The sequence below is a fragment of the Anomaloglossus baeobatrachus genome, chromosome 3, assembly GCF_048569485.1.
Source record: "Anomaloglossus baeobatrachus isolate aAnoBae1 chromosome 3, aAnoBae1.hap1, whole genome shotgun sequence".
In the NCBI taxonomy this organism is placed as follows: Eukaryota; Metazoa; Chordata; class Amphibia; order Anura; family Aromobatidae; genus Anomaloglossus; species Anomaloglossus baeobatrachus.
In genome coordinates this window covers 171,690,457-171,708,476 of record NC_134355.1, presented here as the reverse complement: position 1 = coordinate 171,708,476, position 18,020 = coordinate 171,690,457, and the positions used below count along the sequence as shown (strand labels likewise).

General features: G+C 48.0%; 1 protein-coding gene across 1 annotated transcript in view; it reads left to right on the top strand.

The window, feature by feature from the left end:
- Positions 1 to 18,020, top strand: part of BUB1 (BUB1 mitotic checkpoint serine/threonine kinase) — a 228,455-nt gene that overhangs the window by 158,853 nt on the left and 51,582 nt on the right. The window contains exon 17 of the mRNA XM_075339584.1: positions 7,768 to 7,880. Within this exon, the coding sequence (XP_075195699.1) occupies positions 7,768 to 7,880 (113 nt within the window). The remainder of the gene's footprint in view (positions 1 to 7,767; positions 7,881 to 18,020) is intronic.

The window sequence follows — 18,020 nt, the reverse complement described above, 5'->3', positions numbered from 1 at the left end:
GGTCAAATTTTTGGAATTACCTCTTGAAAAAGTGAGAAAATTGATGCTAAAGCAACATTTTTGAGAAAATTATTAAAATTTTCAATATGACAACGTAACGTTAACAAAATCTGTGAAGTACCTGTGGATCCAAAATGCTCACTATACCCCTAGATAGAAGCCTTGAGGGGTCTAGTTTCCAAAATGGCATCACTTGTGAGGGGTTTCTTCTGTTTAAGTACATTAGCGGACCTGTAAATGCAACATGGTGCCCGCAATCTATTTCAGCCAAATTTGCTTTCCAAAATTCAAATATTGCTCCTTCTGTTCCGAGCCCTCCCATTTGTACAAACAGAGGTTTCTGACCACATGTGGGGTATCAGTGCGTTCATAACAAAGTGGGGAACACGTTTTGTGGTCCATTTTGTTCTGTTATTTCTTCTAAAAGTGAATAAATTTGGGTTAGAGCAACATTTTTAGGTAAAATTTAATTTTTGCTTTTTTTCATTCCACATTGCTTTTGTTCGTGAAGCACCTGAAGGGTTAATAAACTTCTTGAATGTGGTTTTGAGTACTTTGAGGGGTGCAGTTTTTAGAATGGTGTCACTTTTGGGTATTTTCTGTCATCTAGGCCTATCGAAGTTACTTCAAATATGATGTGGTCCCTAAAAAAATGGTTTTGTAAATTTTGATGTAAAAATGAGAAATTGCTGATAAACTTTGAACTCTTCTAACTTCCTAACAAAAAAAAAAATTTTGTTTCCAAAATTGTGCTTATGTAAAGTAGACATGTGGGAAATGTTATTTATTAACTATTTTGTGTCACAGAAATCTCTGGTTTAACGGTATAAAAATTCAAAAGTTGAAAATTGCTAAATTTTCAAAATTTTTGCCAAAATTCAATTTTTTTTCATGAACGCAAAAAATATTGTCCTAAATTTGGTACTAACATGAAGTCCAATATGTGACGAAAAAACAGTCTCAGAATCACCGGGATCCGTTGAAGCGTTCCGGAGTTATAACCTCATGAAGTGACACTGGTCAGAAGTGCAAAATTTGGTCTGGTCATTAAGGTGAAAATTAGCTCTGTCACTAAGGGGTTAAGGAACTCCCATCACCCTGGAATACATCTTTAAAATGTTTGGCAAGTCCAGAAGTGGTACGTCCCACCAGGAACTCCAAAGACGCAGGGGAAAAGTGTTCACTGATCCGTTTTTTCAATGTGCGCGTGGTACAACCAATATAATATTTACAGCAGATGTCACAGGTGGCCATGCATACTAAATGTGTCGTATTGCAATTAACGAAGGTTTTAATTCTATACCTTTTTACCATTATTATCTAACTAGAAGGTGGCCCGATTCTACGCATCGGGTATTCTAGAATTTACGTATTGTGTAGTTCATGTATGATTTTTGTTATATATATATATATATATATATATATATATATATATATATATATATATATATATATATATATATATATAGATGTTGTTGTGTGTAGTTAGCAAGTGTTTGTGTAGGGCGCTGTCCATGTTCTGGGTGTGGCGGGGGGTGAGAGCGGTGTTGTATGTGTGTTGCGTGTGTTGCGTTGTTTGTGGAGCGCTGTGTGTCTGTAGCGTTGTGTGTGTGTGTGTGTGTGTGTGTGTGTTGTGCGGTTTGTGTGTGTGTGATGTGTTTTGGGGGGAGGTATGTTTTGAGCAATGTGTGTGTTGTGCGGTATGTGCGTATATTTGTGTGTGCTGCGGTGTTTGTGTGTTGGGTGTTGTGTGTGTGCAGCGTTGTCTGTGTGTGTGGGTGTCTGTGTAGGGCGTTGTTTGTGGTTCCCAGTGTGTGTGTGTTGTGCAGTGCGCGTGTGTGTGTGTGTTGGGGGGAGGTGTGCACCTTCCATCGTGCTCCATCCTCCATGCTGCGCACCCCCTATCGTGCTCCATCCCCCATGCAGCGCACTCCCTATCATGCTGCATCCCCCATGCTGCGCACTCCGAAACGTGCTCCATCTGCCATGCTGCGCACTCCCAAACGTGGTCCATCCGCCATGCTGCGCACTCCCAAACGTGCTCCATCCGCCATACTGCGCACTCCCAAACGTGCTCCATCCGCCATACTGCGCACTCCCCATCGTGCTGCATCCCCCATGCTGCGCACTCCCAAACGTGCTCCATCCGCCATGCTGCGCACTCCCCATCGTGCTCTATCCGCCATGCTGCGCACTCCCAAACGTGCTCCATCCCCCATGCTGCGCACCCCCCATCGTGCTGCATCCCCCATGCTGCGCATTCTCAAACGTGCTGCATCCGCCATGCTGCGCACTCCCAAACGTGGTCCATCCGCTATGCTGCGCACTCCCAAACGTGCTCCATCCGCCATACTGCGCACTCCCCATCGTGCTGCATCCCCCATGCTGCGCACTCCCAAACGTGCTCCATCCGCCATGCTGCGCACTCCCCATCGTGCTCTATCCGCCATGCTGCACACTCCCAAACGTGCTCCATCCGCCATGCTGCGCACCCCCCATCATGCTCCATCCGCCATGCTGCGCACTCCCAAACGTGCTCCACCCGCCATGCTGCGCACTCCCAAACGTGCTCCTTCCGCCATGCTGCGCACTCCCAAACGTGCTCCATCCGCCATGCTGTGCACTCCCAAACGTGGTCCATCCGTTAAGCTGCACACTCCCAAACGTGCTCCATCCGCCATGCTGCGCACTCCTAAACGTGCTCCATCCACCATACTGCGCACTCCTAAACGTGCTCCATCCGCTATACTGCGCACTCCCCATCATGCACCATCCGGCATGCTGCGCATTCCCAAACGTGCTCCATCTGCCATGCTGCGCACTCCCAAACGTGCTCCATCCGTCATGCTGCGCACTCCCAAACGTGGTCCATCCGCCATGCTGCGCACTCCCAAACGTGGTCCATCCGCCATGCTGCGCACTCCCAAACGTGGTCCATCCGCCATGCTGCGCACTCCCAAACATGGTCCATCCACCATGCTGCGCACTCCCAAACGTGCTCCATCCGCCATGCTGCGCACTCCCAAACGTGCTCCATCCGCCATGCTGCGTACTCCCAAACGTGCTCCATCCGCCATGCTGCTCACTCCCAAACGTGGTCCATCCGCCATGCTGCGCACTGCCAAACGTGCTCCATCCTCCATGCTGCGCACTCCCAAACGTGGTCCATCCGCCATGCTGCGCACTCCCAAACGTGCTCCATCCCCCATGCTGCGCACTCCCCATCGTGCTCCATCCCCCATGCTGCGCACCCCCCATCGTGCTCCATTCCCCATGCTGCACCAGCATCAGCCTCTCTGCCCGCAGCATCAGCCTCTCTGCCCGCAGCATCAGCCTCTCTCCTTCTAGCCTCCCCCAGCATCAGCCTCTCTCCTTCTAGCCTCCCCCAGCATCAGCCTCTCTCCTTCCAGCCTCCTCCAGCATCAGCCTCTCTCTCCCAGCCTTCCCTAGGATCAGCCTCTCTCCTCCCAGCCTCCATCCTCCTAGCCTCCCCCAGCATCAGCCTCCCCCAGCATCAGCCTCCCCCAGCATCAGCCTCTCTCCTTCCAGCCTCTCCCAGCATCACCCTCTGTCCTTCCAGCCTCCCCTAGCATCAGCCTCCCTCTCCCAGCCTTCCCCAGGATCAGCCTCTCTCCTCCCAGCCTCCGTCCTCCCAGCCTTCCCCAGCATCAGCTTTCCCCTCCCAGCCTCCCTCAGCATCAGCCTTCCCCATCATCAGCCTCTCTCCTTCCAGCCTCCCTCAGCATCAGCCTCCCTCTCCCAGCCTTCCCCAGGATCAGCGTCTCTCTTCCCAGCCTCCGTCTTCCCAGCCTTCCCTAGCATCAGCTCAGCCTTCCCCAGGATCAGCCTCTCTCCTCCCAGCCTCCGTCTTCCCAGCCTTCCCCAGCATCAGCTCAGCCTTCCCCAGGTTCAGCCTCTCTCCTCCCAGCCTCCGTCCTCCCAGCCTTCCCCAGCATCAGCTCAGCCTTCCCCAGGTTCAGCCTCTCTCCTCCCAGCCTCCGTCCTCCCAGCCTTCCCCAGCATCAGCTCAGCCTTCCTCTCCCAGTCTCCCCCAGCATCAGCGTCCCCCTCCTAGCCTTCCCCAAGATCAGTCTCTCTGCTCCGTGCCTCCTCCAGCACGCCGTGCTCCTCTGCCGACACTCACACACCCGACCGATCGCATACACTCACACACACCCGACCGATCGCATACACTCACACACACCCGACCGATCGCATACACTCACACACACCCGACCGATCGCATACACTCACACACACAGACACTGACGATAACGCACATACGCGCTCACAGTCACAACATCCGGAGATACCACATGCTTCTGGCCATGTGATCCTCCGTCAGGTCCTGGAAGCTCACAGCACAGTATCGCCGCCGAGAAGCAAGCGATATCACCGGATGCTGTGAGTGTGTGGATGCGATGTGTGTGTGAGGTGTGTGTGAGGTGTTTGTGAGAGTGAGTGTGATCTGATGTGTGTGTGTGTGTGCTGTTATGTGTTTGCGTGAGGATCTCCGGCCGCTGCAGGACCTTGATGTGCTGGTAACTAATAGTTACCAACGTATCCCGTCCCCCGCTCGCACGGGAGCCCACAGCAGCATACGGCGGTGGCGCACGCTGATGTGGGCTCCCGGGGGGGCCCTGGTGGGGGGGGTGCTTGGGGGGGCTTGGGGGGGGTGTACAGTACTCACCTAGGATTCGTGGCTCCGTGACCGTGTCAGTGGGGGGGCGCAGCCTGGGCGAGCGGCCAATCCGTGTGGGGGGGCGGGGCCATGGCGAGGCCAGCGGCCAATCAGCTTTGTGTCACTGTAACGACACAATGTCACCGGAAGGACACAATTTTGAAGCATGACAGACAGACAGACAGACAGAATAAGGCAATTATATATATATAGATATGTGATCTCCCTTCTTAATAAATGTACACATATTACACTTGTGTTGTCCACATTTGAAGGTGCCTTTACAATGAAGCCAAGTGGTACCGTATTTTTCGGACTAGAAGACGCACTTTTTCCCCCCCAAATATTGGGGGGGAAAGTGGGGGGTGCGTCTTATCGTCTGAATGTAGGTAATGGCTGTGGGGAATGAGGGTGGCGCGGGTCATCGGAGGCACGAGCAGGCTGTAGCAGCGCCTACCGTGACCACGTGGGCCCGCTCATTACATATGCATCCTCCCGCCCATCATCTCTCGGCGCTGACAGGTAGGCGGAATAATGGGCGTGGGGGTGCGCGCATAGGAAAGAGCTGGTCCGCATGATCACCCCTGGCAACTACAGCCTGGAGTGATCATGTGCGGCTGTATTCACTGCCCCCCGCGCAGTATCATCAGCGCGGGATGCAGGGAATCCGTATACTCGCCGACCACGATCCGTGCAGCACCGCGATGTCCTCCTGTCTGTGTCGTCGGCGGCTGTGTGGAGACTAGCGGTGCGCACAGCGATGACGTCATCGCTGTGCGCACGTGTCCACACGCAGCCGTGAGCCAGCAGACAGGAGGACATCACGGTGCTGCAGGGATCGTGGCCGGCTCCACACAGGTCAGCGGCGCTGCTGCTGACACAGACTGGAGGAGGAGCGATGCTGCTGCAGTGAGGAACGGTAAGTATAAACGTTTGGGGTTTTTTTGTGTGCCACAGGATGCGGCCATACACCAGGATGGGGGTATATAGCAGGATGGGGCCATACACCAGGATGGGGGTATATAGCAGGATGCTGCAATATGCCAGGATGAGGGTATATAGCAGGATGCGGCCATATGTCAGGATGAGGGTATATAGCAGGATGGGGGTATATAGCAAGATGCGGCCATATACCAGAATCCGGCCATATGCTAGGATGGGAGCACATACCAGGATGGCAGTATATAGCAGGATGGGGCTATACCAGGATGAGGGACATATACTGTATATACAAGGCAGAAGGATCATTACTAGGATGGGGTACCTTTTAATAGAGAATTTGGGGACATTACCCACATAAGTGTCAGCAGCAGATCCTCGCCCCATAACTGTCATGACCACGTTTTTTGCTTAAAATTTTATTTTCCTATTTTTCCTCCTCCTAAAATCAGGGTGCGTCTTATAGTCCGAAAAATACGGTATTCTTTTCTGTCCTCCATGAATTACACTAGGGGAGATAGTATTACCAATACTGTTAAGAGAACCGGAGGTATAGTTCCTTGGGGAATAATTCCATAATTTTTTCTACCCCATTTTCTGTAGATTTTACTAGAATTTGTAATATGATACGCAAATATACCCCTATTTTTCCCTTTCGCCCATGACAGCACCACCTGAGAGATAGGTTCCGCCCACCTCTCAGGTGGTGCTGTCATGGGCTTCTGAAAATCCCATTACCGGTAAGTAATTAAGATTTTATGTCAGGATGATAAACTAAATAGGTAAAATTTTGCAGGGGGGTGATTAGATTTGTGGCTCGCAGGTGGAAAAGTATTGGTAATACTATCTCCCCTAGTGTAATTCATGGAGGTCAGGAAAAGAATACCACTTGGCTTAATTGTAAAGGCGCCTTCAAATGTGGACAACACAGGTGTAATATGTGTAAATTTATTAAGAAGGGAGATCACATATTAGATAATAATGGTAAAATGTATAGAATTTAAAACCTTCGTTAATTGCAATACTAACATTTATTATATTATATTATTATATTTTTAGGGCAGCCTATCACACTCCCTAATCAGATTCGATTCACATAGTCCCTCTACAACTTCTCACAACATAACTCCACATCAAACTCCATAGCACCCAAAGGCATCTCAAGGCTCTGGCCCACTAGTCGAGGAAACCATTATCTATCCCCCATGTCCGTGAGATGGCTGGATTGTCATTGTAAATAAACACTTGAACCTTGCCCCCCCCCCCCATATCTCATTGTGGATTGTAAGCTCTAACGAGCAGGGTTGTGTTTTTTCTTTTCCTCTAAATATTGTATTTCTATAACGGTTACTTGTTTGTATATGAACCTCCTGAATTGTAAAGCGCTGCGGAATATGTTGGCGCTATAGAAATAAAGATTATTATTATTATATATGGCCACCTGTGACATCTGCTGTAAATATTATATTGGTTGTACCACGCGCACATTAAAAAAATGGATCAGTGAACATGTTTCCTCTGCGTCTTTGGAGTTCCTGGCAGAGCCTCTTATTTGCTAGAAAAGCCTTTTGGATATTAAAAGCACGGTATCCCAATGGACTTAATTTCCAAGCCGACTTATATATTTACTAAAACTTGCTGATATAATTGTGGAGGTGATCTCAAAAAGCGGAGGCGGCGCACTAAGACCAGCGACTCCTATCGGACCGGACTGTGCTGCAGGTGAGTATAATAAAATCTGTTTTTTATGTTCTACAGATTGTCCTTGACACTTACAGTATTCTAGAATGCTATATATAACAGCTTACCCCAAGAATTCTGACCAAAATGGAACACACATAGAAGAGGTAAGATCTGAGCCGGTGTGATCACATGAGACTTAAACTTCTCTGACAACTCCTTTCCACTAATACTTGTAGTAGTCGGTCTTCCGTCGGCTGCTTCTGCGACGTTCCTCACTCTGCTGCGGGAGTCCGCTCCCTATCCCGACACTTCAATAACGAGAACTTCTACGCATCAGCACATTCAATTCTTATTAGAAAATTGCATAATATGTGGTCACTCTAGAGTTAACATATTAAAAATATTTTGACAGGTAAATATTTTTTCTCATAATTATATGCAAATCATTAACTTTTATTTTTCAGGTTCACAATCATTTTCTATTGATCATTTAATTGGAGAAGGTGCTTTTGCACATGTTTATCAGGCTTCCATAGTTGATCCCTGCATACAGAGCAATCAGAGAGTTATTTTGAAGGTAATTGCTGAAATCCATTCAATTTGTGCTACTCGGAGAATGGGAGGGTTTTTTTGTAACCTTGTGTAACTTTCCTTCCTCCTTCAAACACTCCATCAACCTATTAAAAAAAAAAAAAAAACATACCTCAACTGGAACTGCGCTAGCAACTACAGAACGGTCTCTAATCTGCCCTTTAGCTCCAAACTCCCTGGTCCATTCTTGTCTGTTTCGCTATCTTTTAGATAACTCTTATTAACCCTTTACAATAAAGTCTCCATTCTGTTTTAAAATATTTTTATTTTGAAAATTTGTGGGGAAGTACAAATTTGAAGGGGCTGTATTATCATTGCATTATTCATTCTTGGTTTCTATAATCTTACCATTTAAGCAGGGCTGTGGAGTCCGAGTCATGGAGTCCGAGTCTGAGTCGGAGCTCATTTTGGTGGAGTCGGAGTCAGTATAAAATGCACCTACTCCGACTCCTAAAATATATAATAAATTGGGGACAGTAGTGCAATGCAGAATGTGCTGAATATTTTACTAAATAATATTTAATATAATGCTTATATTTAAGTGATAAATGTATTGTAGTACAATGTGAAGATTAGACATTTAATTATTTTTATGATACAATAATCAAGATATTTAGAAAATAAAATATATTTATTGGAATACAACTTTAGAACACAAACTAATACATTTTAAATATGTAATACAAAATGTAATATATAATATATATTATATTATACACACAAGATATATATGTAATCTACTGTATATTATAGTGTATTACATATTTACAATTTATTACAGTTTTGTGTGTTCTAAAGTTGTATTCCAATAAATATATTTTATGTTCTATCCAAATATCTTGATTATTGTATCATAAAAATTATTAATGTCTGATGTTCACATACACATGATCATGTATTACAATAAATTTTTCACCTAACTATAAGCAATATATGTAGGAGTCGGAGTCTGAGTCGGTGCAAGAGAAATTGAGGAGTCTGAGTCGAAGGTTTGGTTTACCGACTCCACAGCCCTGCATTTAAGTACTATAAAAATGGGAAAGGGAGTAAGGATAGGAAGAGGAGTATGGGGGTTGAGGAGAGTAGTGAAATTTTTATTAAGGAAACTGGTAAGAGTGGGAAGGAAAAAGGGAGGGAAACTGGTAAAGGGAGAACATCTAATAAGTTGGTTGCAAGTTGAGAGAGAATATGAGGTTTAAACATATACAACAGTTCTAATTGAGGACCGTGAAATATATCACATTTGTCAACGTCTTGAGTATTTCAGTATTATATGAAAACCTGAGTTGAAGGCTATAAGATGAACACAAACACAACCATATGTTAGAATTCAATTAGTTGGATCATCTGATCTTCATGTGACGCCTTGGCGATATTGATTTAATGGATTCCACTGCCAGAAATATTTAGGGAAATTATTGTTAATAGTGGCGCAATGTTTCTCAAAATTGTTGTATTGGGCTAATGCTTCAATACGTTGTGTGATAGATGGAGGGAGGGGATTTTTCCAATTGGCTGCAATAAGGGATCTGGTGGTGAGGAAGATGTGGATAAGAAATTTGAAGGATGGATCAATCAGATCAAGGTCTATAGACAGGAGAGATAATTGGGTGGTAATTACTATGTTGGAATGGGTGATTTGATTGATTAGTTTGGATATTTCTAGCCAGAGGTTTTTTTAATATTGGACAATCCCATAAAATGTGCAGTAGGCTACCGGTGCCATTACTTTTCCTCCAGCATGAGGCGGAGTTGATTTTATTAATTTGGTGCCTGAATGGAGTAAAATACCATCGGATGAGACGTTTGTAGTGGGATTCCAAAAGAGAAGAGCAAATAGTTGAGGAATTTGTTTTCAAACCGATCTGCCAATTCTCTTCAGAAAAGGATTGTTTGAGGTCCTTCTCCGTCATGCATGTATTTCAGTTTCTTGAAATTTATATTTTCTATTAAATGTTGATATATTGTTTTGTTTTTCCAGATAGGCACACTGTTTGGGTTGCAGAATAATGTATCAATTATCTCTGGAAGGGGAATATTATTATTATTATTATTCATTTTACGCAGGGATTCTCTGATGGAAATGAGAGTTTTAAAATCTGAGTCTGGTATCTTATGCTTAATTTTAAGATCCATGAAAGAGAGAAAATCCGAATCGTCATGAATGTCGCTTATTTTGTTTAGTTTTGAGTTGTGCCATGAGGTCAGTATCTTCTGGTTTGCGATAATAGCTAGGAAGTTGAGACTAAAGTTTTTAATTTTGGTTCTATTTGTTTATTTTAGGAATTTTGTTAGCAAGGTGTTTCCATGCCTGTATAGAGGCTCTCAACGTGGGGGGATGAGGTGAAGGGAGAGATGGGTTGAAAAGATGGGATAAAATAAGATGTTTAAGGGGATTATAGTTGTTAAAAAAAAAAAAAAAAATTATCAATCCACCCAGGGAAATGTGTATGAGTCGCCCACCCAACGTTGGCTTTGTTTGATTAAATTAGCGTTGTAATATTCTATGGAACACAAATACCCCCCTTATGTTTGGTTAGAATGGTTTTGGAGACCCTTGCCCTCTTACCACCCCAAATGAAGTCGTTTTTTTGTAGCTTGTTGTTTACTCTACTGAAACTGCAGTTAATTCCATTCACCCCCGACGGTTCTGTTTTTTTTTCCTTTTTTTTTTTTTTTATTTCCCCCCCCCCCTCCCCCTTGTTCCAAGAGCCATAGGTTGTTTTTTTTCTGTGTCAATATAGCCACATGAGGACTTGTTTTTTGCAGGACGAGTTGTACTTTTCAATGACACCATTCTGTCCCATACTGTACTGGAAAACTGAAAAAAATTCTAAGCGCAGTGAAACTGCAAAAAAGTGCAATTATACGATTTTCATGGGTATTTATTTACAGTGTTCACTAGTTTGAAAAACTGACATGGCATTATGATTTCCAAGGTCAGTACAAGTCTGTAGATACCAAACATGTATAGTTTTGCTTTTATCTAAATGATGAAAAAAAAAATTCAAAAAGTTATCAAACTTTTTGTTGCCTTTTTTCGAGACCCGTAACCTTCACATTTTCAGGATCTGGGGCTCAGTGATTACTTATTTATTGCATCTTGAACTGGCCATTTCTTTGTCGCTCTATTGGGAGACCCAGACAATTGTTTTTTGACAATTGGGTGTATAGGCTATGCCTCCGGAGGCCGCACAAAGTATTACTCAAAAGTGTTAAGCCCCTCCCCTTCTGCCTATACACCCCCCGTGCTCCCACGGGCTCCTCAGTTTTTTGCTTTGTGCGAAGGAGGTCAGACACGCACAGCACAGCTCCACAGATTAGTCAGCAGCAGCTGCTGACTATGTCGGTTGGAAGAAAAGTGGGCCCATATAGGGCCCCCAGCATGCTCCCTTCTCACCCCACTCTTGTCGGCGGTGTTGTTAAGGTTGAGGTATCCATTGCGGGTACAGAGGCTGGAGCCCACATGCTGCTTTCCTTCCCTATCCCCCTCAGGGCTCTGGGTGAAGAGGGATCCTATCGGTCTCCAGGCACTGAGACCGTGCTTCATCCACAACTCCTGTGGAGCCTGCTGGATAGGAGCCGGGTACAGTTCAGGGACATGGCCCTGCTACGTGAAGGTACTCTGTATCCCTGTGGGGACCGCGCACGGCAACACCTCAGCTTTGCTGGGTGTGCTAGTGCACCGGGGACCGCGGCGCTGACCGGGTTAAACTGTGCCATTACACACTCAGCGTCGCTGAGTGTGTTTATATGTAGGGGCTACCGCGCTAACCGCCGCTGCCATGGGAAACTGCGGCGCGGCTGGGACTTGTAGTTCGCCGGGGACTTCGACGTCGGCCGCGCTTTTACGGCGGCCACGCGTATACTCGAGTCCCCGGCTTGCTTGCGGCCTAGTTTCCCTTTCTCCCGCCCTCAGCCCTGACAGGCAGGGGAAGGGCGGGACGCTGCACGGAACGAGCAGCACTGAGGGCTGGAGTATGATTTCCATACTCCACCCCCCTCACTGTGCACAGTGTGAGCACCTCGGCCACGCCCACGGCTCCCTCCTCTCGTCAGGACGCCGCAGCCATTCCTGTCAGCTCCTCCGACGCTGCAGAGAGGGATTAACCCTGGGAGACCCAGACACGGTCTCTGGTGGCCTCATAACCGCTTTAGGCGGATGGTAAGCAGCACCTGTGGTGCTAGCCCCATGGTGCTGTAGTGTATTGATACATTATTTGTTTATAGTATATATTTTACACTGTATGAGCACAGTTCATTCTGGCTATATACCCTAGTGTGTTACTCAGGGAAAACAATAGCATGGCGCCCACAAAAGGCAGGGGTGCCAAAGCACAGGCTTATTATGCTGCCTGCGTCGCTTGTACGACCCAGCTGCCGGCAGGTTCCATTGACCCTCATTGTGTGCAATGTTCGGCCCCTGTGACACTTCTTCAGCCAGGGCCTCTGCTAAGAGGGGCCCAGGGGGAGCCACCTGTTGACACTGTCCTAGTGATGGGGACGGAGTTTGCAAAACTCTCTGAGACTATGACTAAGATACTAGAAGCCTTGCAGTCCAGGCCGGTATCTCAGCAAAGGGACTCTGTTGAATCATTGTTCCCTGGCCCCCCTCAGTTGGACCAACAATGTCCTCCCGGGGTATCTCATACATCCCAGACTGAGGGTTCTGACTTAGACCCCAGCCCCAGACCGACTAAGCGGGCTCGCTTAGAATTTCTCTCGACATCATATTGTTCAGGGTCTCAGCGGGGGAATCTCTGGTTGATGATGCGGAGACAGCGGATCAGGATTCTGATCCTGAGGGCGCTCTCAATCTTAATACTCCAGACGGGGACGCCATAGTGAACGTTCTTATTGCGTCCATCGATCAAATGCTGGATATTTCTCCCTCAGCTCCTCCGGCGGAGGAGTCAGCTTCTCTTACACAGAGTATGTTTCTAGACCACTCTGATTTCAGAGAGGCAGTCCAGATTCATCATGCTTGTCCAGATAAACGGTTTTCTAAGCGCCTTAAGGATACACGTTATCTTTTTCCCCCTGACGTGGTTAAAGGTTGGACTCAGTGTCCCAAAGTGGATCCTCCAATCTCCAGACTGGCGGCTAGATCCATACTTGCAGTGGAAGAGGGGGCCTCGCTCAAGGATGCCACTGACAGGCAGATGGAGCTCTGGTTGAAATCCATCTATGAAGCTATCGGAGCTTCTTTTGCCCCAGCATTCGCAGCCGTATGGGCGCTACAAGCTATCTCAGCAGGTCAAGCGCAAATTGAAGCAGCCACATGCACGGCCGCGCCACAAGTGGCACCCATTACCACCCAGACCTCGGCAATTGCGTCTTACGCTATTATTGCTGTCCTGGACTCTGCGAGCCGTACGGCGGTCGCGGCCGCCAATTCGGTGGTACTCCGCAGGGCCTTGTGGCTACGGGAATGGAAGGCAGATTCTGCTTCCTAAAAAGCGCTTAACCAGTTTGCCAATTTCTGGCGACAGGCTGTTTGGCGAGCGTCTGGATGAAATCATCACACAATCCAAGGGAAAGGATACATCCTTACCCCAGTCCAAACAGGACATACCCCAACAGAGGAGAGGGCAGTCGAGGTTTCGGTCCTTTCAGGGCGGGGCAGGTCCCAATTCTCCTCGTCCAAAAGGTCTCAGAAAGAACAAAGGAACTCTCAGGCATGGCGGTCTAAGTCACGTCCTTAAAAGGCCACCGGAGGCGCCGCTAACAAAGCGGCTTCCTCATGACTTCGACCTCCTCTAGTAGCATCCTCGGTCGGTGGCAGGCTCTCCCGCTTTTGCGACACCTGGCTGCCACAAATAAAAGACCGCTGGGTGAGAGACATTCTGTCTCACGGTTACAAGATTGAGTTCACCTCTTGTCCCCCGACTCGATTCTTCAGGTCATTCCCGCCTCCCTAGCGAGCCGAGGCTCTTCTGCAGGCGCTGTGCACTCTGAAGGCAGAAGGAGTGGTGATCCCGGTTCCTCTTCAGCAACTGAGCCACGGTTTTTACTCCATCTTGTTTGTGGTCCCAAAGGAGGACGGGTCTTTCCGCCCGGTCCTGGACCTGAAACTGCTCAACAAACATGTAAAACCAGACGGTTCAGGATGGAATCCCTCCGCTCCGTCATCGCCTCAATGTCCCAAGGAGATTTCCTTGCATCGATCGATATCAAAGATGCTTATCTCCACGTACCGATTGCTCCAGAGCCCAGCGCTTATTGCGCTTCGCCATAGGAAACGAACACCTGCAATTCGTGGCACTGCCGTTCGGCCTGGCAACAGCCCCACGGGTTTTTACCAAGGTTATGGCTACTGTAGTAGCGCTCCTACACTCGCAGGGTCACTCGGTGATCCCGTACTTGGATGCTGATCAAGGCACCCTCTCAAGAGGCATGCCAACGCATCCTCGACGCTTCCCTGGAGACTCTCCAGGGTGTCGGGTGGATCATCAATTTTCCAAAGTCAAATATGACACCGGCCCAATCGCTGACATATCTTGGCATGGAGTTTCATACCCTCTCATCGATAGTGAAGCTTACGCTGTTCAAGCAGTAGGCACTACAGAAAGGGGTACAATCTCTCCTTCAAGGCCAGTCACACCCCTTGAGGCGCCTCATACACTTCCTGGGGAAGATGGTGGCAGCAATGGAGGCAGTCCCTTTCGCGCAGTTTCACCTGCGTCCCCTTCAATGGGACATCCTACGCAAATGGGACAGGAAGCCGTCGTCCCTCGACAGGACCGTCTCCCTCTCTCAGGCGACCAAAGCTTCCCTTCGGTGGTGGCTTCTTCCCACTTCGTTATCGAAGGGGAAATCCTTCCTACCCCCATCCTGGGAAGTAGTCACGACGGACGCGAGTCTGTCAGGGTGGGGAGCGGTTTTTTCCCCACCACAGGGCTCAGGGTACGTGGACCCAGCAAGAGTCCTCGCTTCAGATCAACGTTCTGGAAATACGGGCAGTGTATCTTGCCCAGAAAGCGTTCCAGCAGTGGCTGGAGGGCAAGCAGATCCGAATTCAGTCGGACAATTCCACAGCGGTGGCATACATCAACCACCAAGGCGGCACACGCAGCCGGCAAGCCTTCCAGGAAGTCCGGTTGATTTTGATGTGGATGGAAGCCACGGCATCCACCATATCCGCAGTTCACATCCCAGGCGTGGAAAACTGGGAAGCAGATTATCTCAGTTGCCAGGGCATGGACGCAGGGGAATGGTCCCTTCACACGGACGTGTTTCAGGAGATCCGTTGCTGCTGGGGGGTGCCGGACGTCGACCTCATGGTGTCCCGGCACAACAACAAGGTACCAGTGTTCATGGCACGGTCTCAAGATCCCAGAGCTCTGGTGGCAGACGCCTTAGTTCAGGATGGTCGCAGTTTCAGCTCCCTTATGTGTTTCTTCCGCTGGCACTGTTGCCCAGAGTGTTACGCAAGATCAGGACTGACTGCCGCCGCGCCATCCTCGTCGCTCCAGGCTGGCCAAGGAGGTCGTGGTACCCGGATCTGTGGCATCTCACGGTCGGCCAACCGTGGACACTACCAGACCGAAAAGACTTGCTATCTCGAGGGCCGTTTTTTTCCATCTGAATTCTGCGGCCCTCAACCTGACTGTGTTGCTATTGAGTCCTGGACCCTAGCGTCTTCAGGGTTATCTCAAGACGTCATTGCCACTATGAGACAGGCTAGGAAACCAACGACCGCCAAGATCTACCACAGGACGTGGAAAATTTTCCTGTCGTGGTGCTCTGCTCAGGGTTTTTCTCCCTGGCCTTTTGACTTGACCACTTTTCTGTCCTTCCTTCAATCTGGACTGGAAAAGGGTTTGTCGCTCGGCTCCCTTAAGGGACAAGTCTCAGCGCTCTCTGTGTTTTTCCAGAAGCGCCTAGCCAGGCTTCCACAGGTACGCACGTTCCTGCAGGGGGTTTGTCACATCGTTCCTCCTTACAAGCGGCCGTTAGAACCCTGGGATCTCAACAGGGTTCTGATGGTTCTTCAGAAACCACCATTCGAGCCAATGAGAGATATTTCCCTCTCACGACTTTCGCAGAAAGTGGTTTTTCTAGTAGCAGTCACTTCTCTTCGGAGAGTGTCTGAGCTAGCAGCATTGTCGTGCAAAGCCCCTTTCCTGGTGTTTCACCAGGACAAGGTGGTTCTACGTCCGGTTCCGGATTTTCTCCCTAAGGTGGTATCCTCCTTTCATCTTAATCAGGATATCTCCTTACCTTCTTTTTATCCTCATCCAGTTCACCAATGTGAAAAGGATTGGCACTTGTTAGATTGGGTGAGAGCACTCAGACTCTACATTTCTCGTACGGCGCCCCTGCGCCGCTCGGATGCACTCTTTGTCCTTGTCGCTGGCCAGCGTAAAGGGTCACAGGCTTCCAAATCAACCCTGGCTCGGTGGATCAAGGAGCCAATTATCGAAGCCTACCGTTCTGCTGGGCTTCCGGTTCCCTCAGGGCTGAAGGCCCATTCTACCAGAGCCGTGGGCGCGTCCTGGGCTTTGAGGCACCAGGCTACGGCTCAGCAGGTGTGTCAGGCGGCTACCTGGTCGAGCCTGCACACTTTCACGAAGCACTATCAGGTGCATACCTATGCTTCGGCGGATGCCAGCCTAGGTAGACGAGTCCTTCAGGCGGCGGTTGCCCACCTGTAGGAAGAGGCCGTTTTACGGCTCTATTATGAGGTATTATTTTACCCACCCAGGGACTGCTTTTGGACGTCCCAATTGTCTGGGTCTCCCAATAGAGCGACAAAGAAGAAGGGAATTTTGTTTACTTACCGTAAATTCCTTTTCTTCTAGCTCTAATTGGGAGACCCAGCGCCCGCCCCTGTTTTTTTGTGTACACATGTTGTTCATGTTGAATGGTTTCAGTTCTCCGATATTCCTTCGGATTGAAGTTACTTTTAACCAGTTTATAATTCTTTTTCCTCCTTCTTGCTTTTGCACCAAAACTGAGGAGCCCGTGGGAGCACGGGGGGTGTATAGGCAGAAGGGGAGGGGCTTAACACTTTTGAGTGTAATACTTTGTGCGGCCTCCGGAGGCATAGCCTATACACCCAATTGTCAAAAAACAATTGTCTGGGTCTCCCAATTAGAGCTAGAAGAAAAGGAATTTACGGTAAGTAAACAAAATTCCCTTCTTTAATTATATCATTTTGGATAGATACTACGTTTTGATCGCCTATTACATTTTAATGCAATGTTGCGGCGACCAAAAAAATTTAATTCTGGCATTTTAATTTTTCATTTTTTTTTTCCTCTCTCCGCCTTGTACCAATCAGATTAATTTATTTTAGATTTTGATCAGGTATTTCTGCACTCTGCGTTACCAAATATGTATTTTATTTTATTTTCAATGGGGCAAAAGGGGGTGTTTTGAACTTTTTAGGGATTTTTTTTATATAGGGGTAAGGGGGCTTCATGTGTTATAAAATTGATTTTACTAGTCCCTCTAGGGGACTTTATGGCTATGCATTCCGTTCACTTCTCCTGATCAGAGCGATACTTCATCACTGCTCTGATCATGAGAAATGCTGTGTAAGGGCAGAGTCACACTTGTGTTTCGCCTCTGATGTGAGAGCACTGGATGCCATATGCTAATGCCCCTCAGCTCAGGCTCTGCGACCGGGTCACAGCACCAGAGGAGAGGGAAGAATTAATCTCCTACATTGTCAGCCTGTGCATATATCGCGCGCAGTCCGATTGTTTTTTCTTACACCCATAGACTTGTATGGGTGCGAGTGACATGGCTCTCAGACAATCGCAGCATGCTGTGATTTTTTTTTTTTCCAGTCCGTTTAGGGCTGAGGAAAAACTCGCAGATTTGAGCTGCAGCATTATCTTACATGGGGCCGAGTGCAATGCAAAATTTTCTCGCGTTGCACTCGTGCGAGTCATACGCAAGTGTGACTTTGCTCTTAGTGTGAGCGCCGGCATTCACATGAAACATGTCATGGCAGGAATGGGTCATCTAATCGCATCATGGGGCTCCTGATCCCTGCGGGAGTGCTTTAGATCGCACAGTCAGTTTAACAGTGCTATATAAGTGGTTAGATCAGCAGACATGTAATGGCCACTGATGATTTCTTACACACTCTTACACACAAAGCCCTCTATATTTC